This window comes from Hyperolius riggenbachi, chromosome 1 (assembly GCF_040937935.1).
Source record: "Hyperolius riggenbachi isolate aHypRig1 chromosome 1, aHypRig1.pri, whole genome shotgun sequence".
Classification (NCBI taxonomy): Eukaryota; Metazoa; Chordata; class Amphibia; order Anura; family Hyperoliidae; genus Hyperolius; species Hyperolius riggenbachi.
The window spans coordinates 616,904,067-616,923,936 of NC_090646.1; the positions used below are offsets into that span (position 1 = coordinate 616,904,067).

Genomic DNA, 19,870 nt, shown 5'->3' on the forward strand with positions numbered 1-19,870 from the left:
TTCCGAGCCGAATGCAGCCACAGCGCCCCCGCTGGAGCCAGCAAAGGTAAATATTGAAATTACAGTCGGGCCTGTTGCCGGCTGTTCAGAGGGCTGCAGCGAGACCCCCGTGGGACAGAGGACGGCGTGGGAAGCCTCATTAGGATGCTGAGGCTTCCCCCACCCGAGGTGAGTACCCCCCAGGGGAGGTTTTTGTTGTTACAGAGTCTCTTTAAAGAAGTCATCAGGCAATAATATATATCTCGCATTTACTTACCTGGGGTTTCCTCCAGCCCTTGCAGCTGTTTGTGCCACCCTGACAGCTCCGTTCGCAGCCGCCGGGACCCGGGGTCCCCACATGGTGCAGAGGCCGACCTCCTTTACTGCGACTGTGTGAGGGCCGCTATCAATCAAGTCCACGTTGTCCGCGGCATACTGCGCCGGTGCAGTACGCCTTGGACAACGTGTGCTTGATTGACAGCGGCGCTTCAGCAGGCACAGTAAGGACAACCTCAAGGTCGTCCTCGGCACCATGTGGGGACCCTGGGCTGGCGGCTGCGAACGGAGCTGTCAGGGTGGGGAAAACAGCTGCAAGGGGCTGGAGAAATCCCCAAGTAAATAGGGAATATATATTATTGCCTGGTGACTCCTTTTAAAGCAGATTGAAACCCAGCATTTCTTCTTTGCTCTAAGAGATTATTTACATCATATTATATAGAACCAGCATTTTTTTTATTTACTAGAACAGCATTCAAAGGGTTACACACAGGAGTTAGAAGTCCTCTGCCAACAAAGCTAGACGCATCCAAAGTGGAGATAATATTATCTTGTATTTAATTGTATTACGTGAGGAATGTAAATAAACACTTCTCTGACACTGCAGGCTCTGCTGAACAAAGTCAGACAATCCGAAAGAACATGGATAAAGCAGTTATAACTTAAAATGCAAAGTCAGTTCTCTGAGAAAAAAAGTGTACTTTGATAACGTATAATTTCGAAATGAATAATACTTATGCACAAAAGCAAATATGATAACCGGATGGCATATAAAAAGTAGGAAAACATGTTTTTATTGAATATTATGTCAGGGTTTTTTACCGCTTTAAGGGCAATTCATCCAAAGATGATAATTCATCAAGTCTTGTGAATTCAATTGGCGAGATCGCCATGTTGAACCCCAGGACTTTCACGTCTGCTGTGGCACTCACTTAAGGGTTTTATTCCTTTTAGATATTTCTTAGTATAAATGGTGGCAAATAAAGTAGGAATGGTAAAACTGAAAGGTGGTCGGGCGCTTTTACAGGAAAATGTTAATTCTACAATTTTCAAGAGTTATCGTGGGTGAATGAGCCAGCGGCATTTCACCCATGTGTCGATATTACTTTTGGGTTGACGGTTTGGGTTTCAAATTAGGAATCTGATTTTGTAACTTTATCTATTTTATTTGGAGTGCATTATATAAATGAAATTACTACCAGTAAATGGCAATAATTAGAACTAATACTCCACAATTTGCTTTGGTGATGAATTTATTCTTGATCGAGCTTCAGAAAATACCAAAGCAATCATTTACATTGTTAAATTTTATTTTTTAGGGCACGAAAACCATTAAAACACTGGAGATGAATCCATGCACCCCCAACAACGTTGAAGTTGTAGAATCCTTTTATGCTGTTCCTAAAGTACTGGATACGGAACTGAATTCTCCATCGGAAGGTGATCATCTTCCTGAAGATGGTTCTGAGGCTCCAGAGGATAATCACATAGTTATTTCCTATTACCAACCTACAGCTCAAGATGATACATCTAATCCTGTGCTAGATGAGTCAGCCACTCCTTCCCAGGTGATATACATTGACATTCAATCTATGTACCAACCACAGGCCAACTCCGAAGAAGAAACGGAAAATGACTTACTAGATGTTGGTGGTTATAAGCCACAAATGCAGCTACCTATCAATTCTGTGACCACGGACACTGAAGCTATAGCAGAGGAAACCTTAGCGGAAACTGCAGGCTATAGACCTCAGGGACATCCTAACACCTGGGCTATAGATTCCCCAGGTTCTCCTACATCTATAGGAAGCGAAAATGCTTCTTTTGGGAGCCCTTGCTCCACTAATTCCAGACATTTCTTGATTCCATCTGTGGACAACAAAGACTCCCTTAAACCTACCCATGCAGGATGGTCGATATCTTCTCTCTTTCAGAACAAACAAGATGACTGAGCATGGAGTAGCAAGCTGTCTTCTGTGTGAATCATCAAGCATGTCCCTCAAGCTATCGAGCAAGTTGATCTTCTCTTGCTAAGTGTTTTGTATTGACTCTACTGTGAAAGGGGATTGAGAGTGAGAGATGAGGTGTCTTCTGGACAAAAACTATCTAACTGGTGTTAGATATCTCTCAGCATCCAACTCTTATTTTGAGGCATTAATCTAACCACTGGTAAATATGCTGTAAAGTGTTAGCGATATAATCTAACATGAATATTCAGCATGCATCTTACAAGGTTCAGAGAGGAACTACATCAGGTGGGCAGGTGCAATTTTGGTGAAAATGTGAAATTACTAGTAGTTATGCAATGGCAAAGTCATATTCATGTATATAAAAATATAAATGTTCCTTCGAAAATCCAGCTCCACATTGCAAATTGTGGCTTAGTATGGCTAAAGCTCTTCTTTTTTTTTTTTTGGACAAGTCTTTCAAGACTTGAAAGAACAGTATTTTTGGAGCTAATTGTATATGGGGCTGTAAAGTTTATAGGACGATATACAAGTGAGGGCTGTTGGGCCCGTGTTATGAAAACATTTTCAGGGTGATAGATGGCTGTGTTACTTCCAATGGACCAGACTGGTTGATACACATGACTGTGTTAATTAGTTTTTGTTTCCAAAGCCTGATTTGGCTAAAGCAGGGATATCAAACTGGTCCTTCGAGGGCCGAGGTCCTCACACATTTTTGACACAGCACTAATTGATGGGTCTGATCCGGAAAGGTGAGGTCCATCAGAACACATTCCTCTCTTTCTCGGTCCATCCTAAACACTGGCATGGATCTGGTCCTCCAGGCCTGCAGTTAGACACCTGTGAGCGAAAGGAAACGTCTCAATGAACCTTGTTTGCTGGAGTGTATTTTTCAGGGAGCCGTGGGCGATGTTACCAATTTAACTTTATGCCTCCCAAAAATTTACCAGGACCGTTTTTAAAAAAGGGAAAAAGTATACCCTTTGTCCCGGAACCATTAGAAAAGGGGATTTACCAAAGAAAACCCACCAAAGACTTGAGCAGGAAATTTAAAGTGCTGTATCTGATTTTTGTTTTCAGTTTTTTAGATCTAATCCCTTAATAAATCCTCTTAGTTTATATAGGACAGCCTCCTTTATCATAGTAGAAAAAAAATTAATAGACCAGCAAAAAAAAGAGTTGTAGTGTGTATATAGAAGAAACCCTTGCAGTTGAACAAAAGTTTCACCTTTTATGGAAATATAAATGTCTATTTGCTTACCACAAATGGACCATCTAATTTAGTCTGGCTTGAATTTCAAGTTTCTTTGTTAATTATTATCTCAAAGAAGCCCTGGATAATCAAGGATCGACCTCTTGTACCTATATATACCCCCTGCTGCATTAAAAGATTGGGAATTACTTTTTCTTCCTATTGTAGCACAGAATTGGCCAAAGTTACTCAAGTGGCTTTATGTTTTCTGTTGGCTTTTTTAATTAGTTGGAAAATTGATCCCTTGAACAGATTGCTTGATTAACAGCTCCAAAGATTATACTGGGCTATCCCTAGAGGAAATTGCTTTACATTGTTAATAGGGCAAAAAGCTCAAAAGCCCTTTTGGAAGTACATTTTTACAGTCTTTATTGGCGAAAAAGATTGATTTTACCAATCGTTTGACTCGAATTGTAATAAAGGAAGAAATATGCGTTCAAATGTAATTTTAAAACACATCTTATCCTGTAACTATGCAACTATGGCTGCTTTGCAAAGGTTGTAGCCTATATTTAGATGTCCCTGAAAGAGATCTATCTCCTGCATCATGATGAGATCAGGGCCTGGAGGTGTAAGAACTGCACCCCCTGCTCCTCTGTTTTCTCCTCCAATGTACAGCTTCCACTGGGACTGTTCCTTCAAGCAAGCTACAACCATTGTGCTGCTGGCACTTCCCAGTATTGTAGAGAGTCATGTCAATGCTTCTCAGTGGAATGACAATGCCATCTTTGGACGTTCTGATGTTGTCCATGTCTGTCCTGCACCATCAGATATGCACTGTGTGATATATATTATGTCTGTAGTACATAGCTTTAATTGTATATACTATAGGTCATTTTACCGCATGATCTTTGTACTTTACTAAAAAAAACTTGTGTATATAGAACTTGGCGTCACAATTAGAGCACTACTATTCCCCAGGTCTTAATCTGTAGACACCTGAAGCAACTAGATTAACGGAGTGCATTGAATATATCCATCATGGGTACTTTCTTTAGAAAGTACCTTTTTTGAAGTAGACCTGAACTCAGAACTTCATCTCTGCTCTAAAAGATAAGCAACAGCATAACAACCCTTAAGTAAAAATGCTTCCTTATTACATCATATAGGTCTCCTACAGAGGTGCTGCAGGGAGCACAGAAAGAGTTAACCATGTTTTTACATATTAGCTCAGAATCTGCTAGACAGCTGACAGCTCAAATTACACTGGCTCATTAATTCCAGATAAGGCAGAATTAGGCTGTTCTCTATAAAAACAAACAAGGTGGATTTCTCTGTGTTTTCCTTCTCTGCTGTGCAAGAGTTCAGGTCCGCTTTAAAGGGCCAGTATACTAACAGTAACTATTTTTTTTCTGATTTGTGAAAGAACATTAAGTATTCGATGTACCTATTCCCATAGACATTGTCATTATCTGTTCTGATTGTTTGGTTTAAAATCATGTTAAAAGAATGTGTTGACATCTGTTTCCATGTATTCAGGTTGAAATGCATTAGAAATGGTTTTCATTATATCTAAACATATTACTTTAAAGGACAGGTCCGAGTTATTTTTTTTTTTTTTTAAATCTACTTGCCCTCTGGCAGCCGATATCTCCCTCGCCACAGCTCAGGTGTCCTGGGATCCCCTCTATTGAAGATCCTGACCTCGGCAGGTTGGCATCTTCTGTGCCTGTGTACAGCTGCGCTGCTAGTGATGACGCTCACGTGGCCTGGAGCGTTCTGCGCAGACACAGAACTACTGCGTAGAGCGCTCCAAACCACGTGAGTGCGATTGCGAGCTTCACAGCCGCGCACTCACTCACGTAGGCGCAGAGGCAACTCCAATGGAGGGGATCCCGGGACACTGGAGCTGTGGCAAGGGACATAGCTGCCTAGGGCTGGATGAAACCCTGGGTAAGTATTTTTTTTAAATTGCTTGGAGGTGTCCTTTAAGCATGTCTTTTCCAGTCTGGCCTAACCTGCATTATTCTTCTTCCAGCTTCATATTAGTTGAGTGGTGTAGAATATTCATCTAGACTTATCTGTTAATACATAATAGTGTTATCTAGTTTTTAATCTAGTAGTTAAACAGTTCTTTTTAAGGTGCGTACACACGCACTACTGTAATAAACGATGGGTCCATCAGACCCTCCTGCTGAGCGGCCGTTCTACCGACAGCAGAGCGTGTGTACAGTCTGTCGGCAGACTGATAAGACTGTTTCTGAATGATCCGCTGAGCGGGAGGGTCTGACGGACCCATCGTTCATTACAGTAGTGTGTGTGTGTATGCACCTTTACTCCTAATCATGTGACTCAGGTAAATGATTTGCTCATGCATAAATAGCAGGGTGAATGGCTGTGATGATACAAAACAAACATTGGGGAGGAAGAGGAGAAATGGAAAGAGCTGAATATTTTTTCTTTTTTATCTGCGTTGGAGCTCATTGTTTCTGATGTCAAATAAATGTCATTACCTTTAAAGTGTGAGGTCAACAGCCCAGACTCTGGCCATTTGCTGCACCACAGACTTCCATTGTTGTAGACTGTATTCTTCTCAGGAAGTTCAGTCTGTGCCCTTCCCCCTTGCAGTTTAAAGGTACGTACACACATCTGATTTTTCCAAACGACCGGTCGTTTGAGCCGGTCATTTGGAGATCAAATTGGGCTTGTGTGCAAACGATCGTTCGGCTGATAAGGCTGGTTTTGACCCGTCAAAATCACACATGCCCGATTTGACGTCCGAACGACCGGTCGTTTGGAAAAATCAGACGTGTGTGTATATACCTTTAGTAGCAGGATGATGCAATCCAAGCAGAAATGTTATCATCTTAGCTGATTATGATCATGTCATCCATTTTTCACACAATGAAGGTAACATTTCAGCACTTTGACTACTGTATTAGATTATTTGATGGTATATTTCAGTCTCTGCCCAGAGATGGCATTTAAAATAGAAACTGCATATCTGTTATTGTCAAAAGTAATATTGAGCTTCTAAAATTGTTCCCAACATTTCTGTATACATATAGCAATTTTTTTTTTTAATGAACACCACTTTAGATCTTTATGCAAATTGTAGTTGTATTTTACTGGCCTTTTAAACGTAGACAGAGAGGTTAGGGTTATTTTGACTTGTAATATATTTTAGAATGTAAATCAGGGAGAGGAAAGCTTTTACAGCGGACAAACACTGACTAAATGATGTAGGAAAGAATATTGAAAAAAAAGCTATTTTATTATGTTATTTTCACTACAGTTCCTCTTTAGATTTGCCTCTCAAATTTTCCAAGGCTTCATTTAGAAAACGTGTTAGTCTTATTAATTAAGGCAAAGCAATTAACACTAATGGTACAATTTACTTTAACAACCACAAGCTATAATACAATGAAGTGTCCTGTATCGCTATACTTTTCTAAATAAGCCTGTAGGAAAACCCCAATAGAGATTTCTGTAGGATATGCTGTATATGCCTTTATTACTGCAGGGTATGCAGTACATTTAGTAGAAATGTTTAGTGAGCGGTTTATAGAAATGTATAATGTTTTTAAATATCTTAATTGTATTTATATGGGAGCAATTTTTTTCCCCCTGAAAAGGGGGAGGGGGGGGGGGTTCTTAAAGGACACACAAGGTGAAATTAAACTGAGGAGATAAACAATTGTACCTACCCTCCTTCTCCTACAATTTACTTTTTCTAAGATATTCCACAGTCTTATTTTATATTTTAATCTACTTTTTAAGTTTCTACTGTTTCATTGTCCCTGCTCAATGGCACATTCATTGAGGTATGCCAGAGCTAAAATCTATGAACCCTTTTTATCTCTTTCCTGCTTTCAGAAACCATTTTCTGCTAGGAAAGTGTTTTATAGTTGTAATTCATTATCAGTGAGGGTTACACTATAGTCCGACCAGGTTCCCACTTGGTCCCGACCCGGACAGAAACTGTCACTTACATACGTGATTTTTATCACAGCCTAGTTATTTGTGTGCTAGGCACTGTACATACCCATGTTTATCTCATCAAGTCACATGTCACCTCGGGTATCCTTTAAGCTCCACCTGCTCGTTTGTAAGCAGTACAGATTCTTGTAGACTTAATGTCAAAATAACATTTCACACTGCAAGAATTAAAAATAAATAAATTGTAATTCATATTTTTCTGCTTATAAAATGCAGGAAACAAATTTTGAAAAAATAAATCTATATTGTAACACTAAGCCTTCTTAATTAAAAAAAAAATGGAAATTCACTTTACATTCCCTTCAAACTATTTTTCAAACTAGAGGTTTTAAAAGGTTAAAATTGTTAGTTTCAAATCCATACATGATAGGACAATGGGTCTGTCATTATGATTCTAAGAGTGGCCAGACACTCATTGATTTTCTCATTTGATTCTGGTTACACACTTTGTAAAAAAAGAACTTCCATGCATTCCTACCAAAGACTGTGTAGCATGAGGGGCAGCCAGGCTAAAGATCATTTTAAACTAGGTAAGAAGGCCCTCAGGCTACACGGATACTGGTAGTCCTTTCCCCAAAACTGCTTATGGCTGTATATGCGGCCATAAGAGGTTCCTGTCTTCCAGAATGGCCTTCCTTGCTTGTTCAATAATGCATGTTCCATTGTAGCAGCACTGTGTAGGCGCCTGCGCAGTAACAAGCCTTTGCAGTGCGGCTGCGCTCGTGCATTAACGTCAAATATTTTTGATTTTTTTTTTTTTTAATTTTTAATTCACTTCAGGTATGCTTTAACTTAGAACAGGGAATCAAACGTGTGTATATTTGCCACTTTTTCAGGGGCAATACATATGCACCATTTACGTCATAGACACAATACATAAGCACATGTGGATAACCGTGTAATAGCGGCTAACAACTTGTTCTTTGGGGAGTTTGGCCACACCCCTTTAGCTCTCTCCCCAGATTGATTCATTTATTAATTCCCTTATGAGTGGGAGTGCAGACATCAAACCAACAAACATTGATTCCGGTGATATCTTTTTTTTTTTTTTTTTTTTTAACTATAATTTTTAATGGCTTACTGTACATGGTTTATTGCAGGCTTTAGAAACTTTGTTTCTTCTCCAGGCAATGATACAGTTCTGTATAGTGCATCTGGCAAAGTGAATAGGAACACCTCAAATATGGGCCGTGATGGACCCCACCCTAGTAATGTCCATAGATACATTGTATGAACATGTGTCTATGCCGAGTACATGAAGGAGCAGCTATGTGAGGTGAATGTTATATGCTGGGTTGTGGTTTCAAATCACGTGATACTTGGACTGCATGTCCATTTTTTTGAACATTTAAAATGCTTTTTCTGCCACACTTAATTCAAATTTGGTCTATGAAGAAGAGAAGGTTTGGCCTCTTTGAAGGGGAACTGAAGAGAGGTATATGGAGGCTGCCATGCTTATTTTCTTTTAGGCAATACCAGTTGCCTGGCAGCCCTGCTGATCCTCTGCCTCTAATACTATTAGCCATAGCCCCTGAACAAGCATGCAGCAGATCAGGTGTTTCAGACTTTAGTCAGATCTGACAAGACTAGCTGCATGCTTGTTTCGGGTGTTATTCAGATACTACTGCAGAGAAATAGACCAGCAGGGCTGCCAGGCAACTGGTATTGATTAAAAAGGAAAAAAATACTTACTTCAGTTCCCCTTTAAAAAACCAAAAAAAAAAAAACAGAATTAAAAAGACACATTTTATAATGTCTTTGGAGTGTAGAATTGTTGATGGTGGGCACCTAAGCTTCCCATAATGCTTCCTCCTTTGCCTTACTGAATAAGCCACGTTTCCTGCCAGTGGAAGAGGTTAGTTGTATTCAGGTCTATAGGCAAGCTGTGACCATCCTAATGTGATTGTAATGTAGCATTCTGTCCTGAACATGTGTTTTTATTTTTATATTGCAAAACACTATTTCACATGTTTTGAATTCTCAGCGTCTTCTTTTTTTTTCTGTGAAAATACAATGGGTCTTCCTGTGTTTTTCTCAGGAGATTTTATGAATGTATGATTTTTTTTTCTTATTGTTGAACACTAAATTTGACTCATGAAGTTGAGTTTTTTTTCACTTTTATATTTGTAATAAAATTGTCTGTTTTATGTTGAATATACCTTCAGATTAGTCTTTAAAGCAAATTTGAAGCCAAAATTAACGTAGGAGATAATGAACTGTGTAGTGCAGATAACAAAAAGAACATTCGTGCCAAAGAAAAGAGTCTCATATTGTTTCCAGTACAGGAAGAGTTAAACACTTGAGTTGTTATCTATGCAAAAGAGCTTCTCTGAGCTATTACACCAACTTGGTCAAACTCAGTCCTGTTTTCTAAATGGCTTAGAAATAGTGAGAGACCTCTTGGGATAAGGTTTTAAAAGACAACTGCAGTGAGAGGGATATGGAGGCTGCCATATTTATTTCCTTTTAAGCAATACCAGTTGCCTGGCAGCCCTGCTGATCCTCTGCCTCCAATACTTTTAGCCATAGACCCTGAACAATGCAGCAGATTAGAGGTTTCTGACTTTGTCAGGTCTGAGAAGATAAGTTGCATTCTCGTTTCTGGTGTTCTATGGACACTACTGCAGCCAAATAGATCAGCAGGGCTGCCAGGCAACTGGTATTGTTTAAAAGGAAATACATATGGCAGCCTCCATATACCTCTCACTTCAGCTGTCCTTTAATGCAGGAAAGTTTAAAGGGTCATTCGCTGTGCTTTGTTTTACAGCTTAAAATACAGAGTGTGGTTTCTAAGCTGCGAATATGACGGAATGATGCAATCTTATAAATAAAGCTATGTGACAGAAAATAAAAATTAGTCTTTTCTTTGCTACTAATGGTCTATTAAAGGGATACTTAAGTCTGATGAAAAAAAATACTTTTACTCACCCGGGGCTCCCCTCAGCCCCCTGCAGCTGAACGGTGCCCTCGCCGGGTCCCTCCGATGCACCTGGTCTCGCCGGTGGCCACTTCCGGTTTGGCCGTCACCGGCCGACAGGCCCCCGGCCGCAATAGCATTGTAGAGGGCGCTATTGCGGCTGGGGACGCGGATAATCAGCCGCGTTCCCAGCCTGTTGGCCGGTGACGGCCAAACTGGAAGTGGCCGCCGGCGAGACCAGGTGCATCGGAGGGACCCGGCGAGGGCACCGTTCAGCTGCAGGGGGCTGAGGGGAGCCCCAGGTGAGTAAAAGTATTTTTTTTCATCAGACTTAAGTATCCCTTTAATTATACGTACTGCATATACAGTTCATTATGTCATAAGTGTAATTTTGCTTCAGTGTTATTTTAAGCCTTTGTGAAGTGTGTTGGTAGGGGGTGTGCTGTGTGGTGTCTCACACAGTAAATGGCTAATGGCGTGGCTGAAGAGAAAATGTAAAAAAAAATACTATTACTATTCTTTCATATAGCACTAATGTATTTCACATGGATGTAATACTCAGTTTTTGCTGATGGGAAACGGGGGCATTTCTACGGTTGTGTTTATTACAGACAGTGCTTCCTATAGGTTTTGTTATGTCAGTATGGGATATGTAGGCCTTAGAAAAAACTTTTTCAGACACTGGTGTTAATGTACCTGTAGTGCCGTTATGTGATCTCTTAGGTTCAGGTAAATATTTTCCTTTTTGGAAAAGCTGTGTGGAGAGTACTTCTGAATCTGCAAATCCTTGTTATTCCTTGGTAGTTATTGACTGCTGGGTGGTCTTCACTCTTCCACACACTTCCTACATATTCACAGGCACATGTATATTAATAGCGCACATATGCAGTATTTATTTCAATGGAACACTTAAAACCAGTGGTTCAATACTTGGCGCATCCACCATTTGGCTACCATTCAACCAACATGTGATCTGAAAGAGAAGGCTGCACTATAATTAGGACGCGGGTGCAGTGTTGGGTATAGCACCTGCAGTAAATCCCATTCACTTTCTGGAGGATAGTGTTGGTTTTCGAATTCTGCAATGCGTGGTTCAAAACCCAAACTTGGGCTTTCAGCACCATTTCTGTATGGAACAGCAGTAGGAGGAGTTATGGTTGCAGAACATATGCGTTCGGGTTCCGAACCACACATTGCCGATTCTGGACACCAACACTATAGTGGATTCCAGGAAATGGTGGGTCTAATGAAGTGGCAACTGCAGAGTACTGACAGTGTGTTTGTTTCGTTATGTCTTTTTTTTTTTTATAGTGTTTTAGTTTTTTCTCTTTCAGTTTCTGCTGAAACTAGGCACTTTTTTCCCATCAGTAACTAAACAATTTTTCACTACAATGAAGTGGAGTCTGATTAAACATTATGGGATGGTCAATGAAATAAGAATAATGTAGAGTTGATACAAATTTATGCAGCATGGGAATGAACTGGTCTAGTTCCAAGATGGACAAGGCCTCCCCCCCCCCCAACTGCCATTTGGGTTGAATTAAAATGCAGTTGAATGGCATCGCTTGGAACACTGCGTGTCAAGCGATGAGATGCAGCAGCGTTACCTGGCAGCAAAAAAAGTCTCATGTCACGTCTGAGCAATGCAACCGCTGTGCTCAGAAGCAACTCCTTGGGGGTGGGAGCTGTCTGCCGCCTGTGTCCAGTGCTAGCAAGCGCCCGGCCAGTGGGTGGGAGCAGCTCACAGGTGGTGAATTCACAGCCTGTCAGCTGCTCGCGGTAAATTCAGCATTTACCATGACTTATTACCATCTTATTGACCATTCCAAATTATGAATTACTACATTGTATTTGCTTGGAAGCAAGTCATTGCGTCAGACGTTCCTAAATAAACTTGGGGGTTATATAAGCTGCGTCATAGTCTAGCATTACAGGGTTATAAAGAAGCAGCTGAATGATGCATAAAGCTCATGTTAGCCTTTATAAAAAGAGAATAAAATGTGCCTGTTCTCCAAAAGGGAGGAAATATTGCTGTAAATGAGATGTGTAATATGCAACATGTATTAATTCCCATTATATTTCACTTTGTTAAAATCATTCAGGTATTAAGAATTTTATTTTTTTTTAATTAGATGTAAAGTTATATTTTTTATTTTTTGCAATGCATTAAAAACACAGTCTGCTGATATTGTTATGTTATGATTGTGTTGTTTGTCTACTGACTTGTTTTAGTGCTTCTCTTCTGTGACCTGAGAAATGCACTGTACATAGTTGTTTATATATGTATGATGTATGTATAGATATATTCTCCCAATATAAGTACAATAAAACACATGGAAAACCACTCTAATATTAAGTTGTTTTTTTGTTTTGTTTTGTTTTTTTTGCTAAAACACACACACCACACACTCGCTCTCTCTATACATATTTCATTTTAAAGTGTATTTTGTGTTTAGCAGATTTTCTTTTTGCGTTCTATATATTTACTATTAAAAAGGTTTTCTTTTTCCAATTGGAAAACATCTTTGAATTGAAAGTATGTAACATAAAAAGGCATTTCATTGCTGCCCTTGGTAGAAGTACATGTAGAGGGTGCAGACAGGAACAAAGAATATAGATCGGGCCCTAGGCAATCTAACTGTGGGTACATCTAAAGGTGGCCACACACCATACAATTAAAAGATCCAATTCAATTTTTTGGACATGTTGGAAATTTCAGACTAACGTTATCAAGAATTGTATGGTGTGTGATAGATTGTCAATTGCTTGGTGTACAGTTCCAATCAATTATTTTCTGCACTTTCAATTAAAGAGACTCTGTACCAAAAATTACATCGTTTTTTCTACCATCCTACAAGTTCCTAAAGTTGGTCTAATGTGCTCTGCCTTACTGCAGCACTTTCTACTCTCACTGTCTCTGTAATAAATCAATGTATCTTTCCCCTGTCAGACTTGTCTGCCTGTGTCTGGAAGCCTGCCAACTCTTCCGTGCTGATCTGTTTATGCACAGTCTCCAGGCCCCTCTATGCACACTGCAGTGTGTGTGCAGTGTCTCTATCTTATCAGTGATAGAAGAGAGCTGGATAAAAATCCTCCTCTGTTGTTGGCTGGCTGTGAAAGTAGCTGGCTGACACATACTGAGGAATTACAAACACAGGCAGAGCTGTCTGCAGGAAGCCTGTAATGTTCAGTGCATGAGAGAAGAAGGGGACAGAAGGTAAACACACAAATGATCTTTTGAGATTCAAAAGGAAATCTGTATACAGCCTGCTTGTGTATGGATGTATTTTCTATGTGTGGACATATTGTACATCAACCTACTTCCTGTTTTGGTGGCCATTTTGTTTGTTTATAAACAAACTTTTTAAAACTGTTTTTGTCTACTTTTAATGCGGCGAGGAGCGGCGAAATTGTGACAGACGGTAATAGGAGATGTCCCCTAACACACTGGTATGTTTACTTTTGTGCGATTTTAACAATACAGATTCTCTTTAAGATTGGGGAAAAATTGAACATAGGTGTGTGGTACATTGGTCAGATTTTTTAATTATTACAATCAGTCAGAAACATTGATTGCTATTCTTGAATTGAACAGATATTTACAAAATTGTATAGACTTGTATTGTATAACTTAAAAGTGATCTGCAGGAGAATGAAGGGATTCTCCCTCTATTACACATTCTTCATGCTCAATCCCAAGACTTCTGTGTTCAATGTGCATAACATTCTCAGTGGATTCACAACAGCTGATATATTCATGAACACAATTTATGACTTGCTGTATATACTAGCATATAGGTCCATCCACTGTTAAGCTCACACCCCCAACTTTCCCTCAAAAATTGTTAACCCTTTCCACTCGTATGTCTCGCATAGCGGGACATCACGAAATCCGCATTCCAGTCGTATGTCCCGCTATGCAGGACATTTTTTTAGCAGCGGTTTGTGGTGCATCTGTCCGCATGGAAAGCCCGATCTCTGTCCCTATACTTAGTGGGCATGTAAAACTACATGCCCACACAGGTGGTAACCCCCTCCCCCACACAGGAAGTGGGCGATCACCACTGGCAGGAAGTAGCAGCATCAACTCTGCTTTGTTGTTGCTGATTGTTCCTGCTTTTCTGCATGGCCATTTTAGCAGATTCCTGGCAAATTACTTCTGGTGGATTCCTGGATGATCCCTTGCAGGTTCTTTCTTGCAGATCCCTTCCGTTTATTTTTTTGAAGATTCCTTGCAAATTCCTTACAGAGCGGAGCAATGGCATCCTCTGCAGCACGTAAAAGAAAAATGACAGCGTTTGAGGTGGCACAGCGGATTATGAATGAGAGCAGCTCAGAATCAGATGTGCAGGATTCTGGTGATGACAGTGACTATACTGTCACTGATGAGGATTATTGCTACAGTGATGACACTGATATTGACGAGGCTGATGAAAGTGGGCAAGCTGATGAAAGTGGGGAGGGTGATGGTGATCACAGAAAATGGGCAAGCTTCTCTCCTACCAGTGACTGCTTGCTGCATAATTTTCCCTTTACTGTGTGTAATGCAGGGTTACAACTGCCTGTCGCTAATGTTCCAGAAACTGTCAGTGGGTTTTTTGAGGTTTTTTTTTTTACACCGGCCCTTTTAGAATAAATGATTAATGAAATAAATGATTATGCCAAAAGGAAGTTAGAAAATAACCCTCCTTCACCTAGATCCATCTGGAGGAGCTGGACTGATGTTACTATGCAGGAAATAAAGGCATACTTTGGAGTCATTCTTAAGCTGGCACTGCAAGAAAGGGGATCTATCCAGGATTTTTTCTCAACTCGGTGGATCAATTATACCCCCTTTTTTGGAGATATTTTTTTCTTGTGAGCCATTTAGTCGGATCCATTGGATGCTACATGTTTCTCCACCCATCAGTGGTCATGAAGGCCCTCAAACTAGGGGTTGGAAGGTCAGGAACTTGACAGAACATATGAAAGAAAGATGCAGAAGTCTGTTTATACCCCATAGGAATGTAGTGATTGACAAAAGCACAATTAGTTTCAAAGGAAGATCAAAGTACAAGATGTACAATCCTCAGAAACCAAGCAAGTGGGGGCTATTAGTGTTTTCTATGGCTGATTGTGAGACTGGATACCTCCTTGCGTTTGAGCTGTATTATGGATCTGCTACTACGGAAAGCTTGCCAAGGCCAGACTTGCCATTTTCAGCTCGCATTGTCCTTCATCTTTGTACAAATCTGAAACAAGCCACTGCTGGACATGGATACCATTTATTTACAGATCGATTTTATACCACTCACATATTGGCTCAAGAGTTACTAAAAGAAAAAATTCACATAACTGGAACAGTCATGCCCAATCGTAAAGGTCTACCAAGTGAAATAAAAAAACTAAAACTGAAGAGTTGGAGCTGGCAGGAGTGAATAGTTGTAACTAAACCTAAGCACGGAGGAGGATTTCTAGCTAAATGCAGCACTAGAATGTCATGTTTAATCCATTCAGTGAATTTCTGCTAAAAAAAAAAATCTGGCATAATCGTTTCTAAGCTGTAAGCAATGTTTTAAAGCAAAGTTGAAATGCTGGGTGTTAGACCACTTTAATAAAATAACGAATATCGGTGATTTACCACAAAAAGTTCCAGATACACAAGATTACTTATTAACATTATTTATTCTGTTGAAAAACAAACAAAATGAATAGACCAAAAATGTACAAAAGCATTAGATGGGGAAGGGGAGGAGTCAGATGGACAAGACACAAAACCATGTAACAAACATATCGGGGAATTGTGCAAAAAGTTGTTACATCTAAATCTTTACGTTGGGTTTGGTCATGTCTCTATATGTGGTTCTATAAAAATATATACAGGTAGAAAACGTCCTAGGTCAACTCTACAAAGTGGTCAAGGGATCAGACTGCAATATAAAAGTCAGGTGTGTTTATCAGCTGTCTCTTATCGGAAGGAATGCAAAAGAACACTGAATACTGGGCCTTTGGTAATGAGGAAATAATCTTGCACATACTGTTCTCTGACCGAGGTAGAATTTCTTGATCAATCCGCAGGGCCTGGTTTATTGATTTTATAGGGATGGTAAGAAATCCTATGAAATCTTGTGACTCTGGTTTTATTAAAAATTAGGTCATAGGATAACAGCCCCTCGCCTGGTTTATATATTATGTTATCACCTCTAGGATGCGACCAGAAGCTGCCCACTGAAGCAAGGAGCTTTCCACTGAAGAACAAAGTGTTGTGTTTAACTGTTTGAATGTGGTTCTGCTACAATTTTTTTGTGGTTATAGGTTTTATGCTGTAGATAACCTTTTAGAGCAAAGAGGAAATGCTGAGTTTCACACTACTTTAAATACTATGAAAAGATTGTGTAGGTTGGTCATTGATTGGGCAATAAAAAATGTAAGGTGTGTACCAGGCCATAGACCATACAAAAAGCTGCACATTTGGGTGCCGGTGTCAGGAGGCACATGATGCCAAGACATATTGCAATGTTTTGGGGACCTTCCTAAGATGGTTTACGTTTGCAGCAGTGCATTGCGTTGCACAATAATATCGCATTGCTAATGTGATTCACTTATATTGTAATGGTATGTTCACATCGGCGCGTTAGTAACCGCTGGCATACCGAGATGCATGCAGAACATGTTAACCCATAACGCGCATGTTAACAGCTGCAGTGAAGCATACTTATATGCATGCACTGTATGCTTCACTGTATGTGTTGCACCACAGGTATAACGTGCAATTCAACTTTCCCCTGTTGCGACCCTGCTGTCGTTGGGTTTGCAACACAACCTTAGGGTTTTGGTTGTCAGTTAGGACCAAGTAACAGCTGATTTGGCTATGGTCAAGGGTAGGCATTGTTTAAAGGGTATGCAGTGTTCTCCCCAGAATTTTTTTTCCAGCTGGTTGGCATAAAAAAGTAGCTGGGTGGGGCGTGACGAGAGGAACGCTGGGCTACGCAACTCTGCTTACAGCATAGGAAGAGCATGAGGCGGGCGAGCAGTTGACAACAGGGTGCTCACGAGCCTGGAGAGAACACTGCAGAGGTTGTGATTGGCTGGCCTACTAATGGCTGGAGCTGGGCTAGTGACACAGAGTCAATACAGTCCTACTCCTGTGACTGGACATACACACCTGTGTGGAATGCCCCTTTACACACAGCCAGCAGGCAGAGGTTGTGATTGGCTAGCTTGGTGATAGCTTGGCTGGCGCTGGGCTAGTGACAAGTGACACATTATAGGCAGAAGCCTTCCTTCCCATGTCTGGGCTCAGATCCCCATGTAGCAGATGAGGCTCCTCAGTCCCCCACACAATCCCCAGCGCCTTTCTCCACTCCGGAGCATTCCCGGCACCTGCCCACCAACCCAGCTGCCCTCTGTATACATTCACTGCATGCTCAGGCTGCTGCACTCCCTGGGGAGCCACAGAGGCAACCACTGCCGCCAGCACGTCGCACATTAAGCTCCGCATGCCAGCTGCCCTCACCGCACATGTCGAGGGCTACACAAAATCCGCCCGTGGCTGCAGATTGGCTGACAGGCGCCAACGATAGATGGGGCACTCTGTGGATTCCTCCTACTAACCCACGCCTGTGATGCCCAGGGCGCACTGATTGGCCGAGCATGGCTTAACTGACTGCTCCTATTTCTATATCCATCTACACCACAGATTATTGACTTAGCCCTGGGGCATTACTGGGAAATGTTTTTTGAGGTATGAGGGGACTAAGTTGAAATGTAAGGTGGGAAAATTACTGGCAGTCTCTAACTGAACATAATCTTTTTGAATGCTTTTTCTGGGTACGCTGTCTTTGTCATGTTGAAATAATCTGCCTTTAGGACAACTGTAAAAAATTTCTATTTTTTGTCACATAATAAGCATAGCAGAATCTTTAAAACTGTCCATAGGACCAAATACCTTTTCTGTAGCAGCCGGCCACTAGATGTCCCTGTTGATGAACCAATGAGCTAATAAGCCTCCTGTCTCCTATTTCCAAACAACAATCTCTAGTGGCTGGAGAAAACAGGCTCTAAAATAAAGTCAAGTCAACTATGGGTTGCTATAGGTTTTAGGACCCAAAACTTTTGAGATCTCTTCAAAAAGGTACTTTGACTTTTTGTGTATGTTAAAGTACCCTACATTAAAATAATTGTGCGGTAAAGCCCATGGTGGACTAGATTACCTGTTAGTCAATGTGCTGCTGCTGCTCATTGTCTTCGAGGTCTCCACCTCTACCTGGTCCTCTTCTTCTACGGGATCTTCATTTGAAGAAACTTTCCATTCAGCGAGCGAATCAGAACTGCACAGACACAGTCCTGAACTTGCACCTGCACAGTTAATTCATTGCTCTGCACCACTAGGAGGATCTTCCGAATGGCTGTGGAGTGCAGAGGACCATGGACGGATGGGTGACCACATTGATAACAAGCAGCACCACATTGGCTAATAGGTAGTTTAGCCCACCATGGGTTTTACTTCACAGCTTGTAAGCCAGTTCAGGCGTACTTTAAAACCGCTAAACTGACTTTAAAAAAAAAAAATCAAATTTTCACAATACAGTTATCCTTTAAGATATTCTCTTAGCAGGAATCACTGCTTTATTTTACTAAATACTACAATGAAGAGACTCTTAATAAGGGTTCCAGACATGGGCACCCAACACTAGGTAGATGCTTTTAGGCCACAAAATACATTGACCATAAGGATTTATACTGAATATCGCCCTGTTTACCAGGCAGCTATAAAGCGCTGTTCTTCACCAAGTTATCTAAACCATGTTCAGCATATTTTGATGAGGGAAAGAATGAGCTTACTGGAGGTTGACTGGTGATCAACAAGAACGTTGATATCCCCTTTCATCCTATACATATACTCCTCCCAATGACTGACGTAGTGAGGGGCCAACTGATCCACTAGGCTCTTCTATTTTGTCTGGAACTATTTTAGACCTTCATGGCTGAAGTAAGGGAGAAGGCAAGCACATCTCATCTTAGTCGCACATCCTCTGAATCCCACCTGTAGGAGAGTTTACAAAAAAGTTCAAGTTTTCTCTTCCTGGTAAAGGAAACATCTGGTAGAAGATTTTTTTTTTTGGTTGTCCTCTTAAAGCATATTTGGAATGACACAGTTTACAAATTGTCCGTACAGTGCAAAGTCTTCCTTTTGTTTTGGGAGTGCCAGGTGGAATGTCAAAGGCCATTCCTATTTAGTTCCACAAGTGTTAATGTTCTTCCCATCCGATGCGTCTTCCACCAAAGACACATGGTAGTCTGTGGAGAGGGTGAAGTGGGAGATGCAGCCAATGAGGCCTCCAACATACTGCCTGTTAGTGTGTAGAGCAATCTCCTTCATTCCACCTACAAGAGAAGAGTTTGGAATAGAAAAGCTCAATCTGGACCTCTGTCAAGCAATAATAATTGTGTGAAGAGAAAGTTTTAGCTTCATAGTAACTGGAAGATCTGGGAATTGTACTCAAACTTTGTAGGGGGACTAAAATTTGCTAGCTGCCAATTAATTAACCAGCTGCAAAT

The 19,870-nt window shown here is 40.8% G+C and overlaps 2 protein-coding genes across 6 annotated transcripts in view; one reads left to right on the plus strand and one right to left on the minus strand.

Moving 5' to 3' along the window:
- LOC137528850 (leukemia inhibitory factor receptor-like) overlaps positions 1-5,582 on the plus strand; it is a 155,389-nt gene extending 149,807 nt beyond the window's left edge. For all 4 annotated transcript variants that reach the window (XM_068250525.1, XM_068250545.1, XM_068250535.1 and 1 more), the window contains exon 20: positions 1,575-5,582. In XM_068250525.1, the coding sequence (XP_068106626.1) occupies positions 1,575-2,207 (633 nt within the window). In that variant the 3' untranslated portion in view covers positions 2,208-5,582. The remainder of the gene's footprint in view (positions 1-1,574) is intronic.
- A 10,393-nt stretch (positions 5,583-15,975) lies between these two features.
- Positions 15,976-19,870, minus strand: part of LOC137528865 (pikachurin-like) — a 328,823-nt gene continuing 324,928 nt past the window's right edge. For both annotated transcript variants that reach the window (XM_068250585.1, XM_068250579.1), the window contains one exon: positions 15,976-19,696. In XM_068250585.1, the coding sequence (XP_068106686.1) occupies positions 19,542-19,696 (155 nt within the window). In that variant the 3' untranslated portion in view covers positions 15,976-19,541. The remainder of the gene's footprint in view (positions 19,697-19,870) is intronic.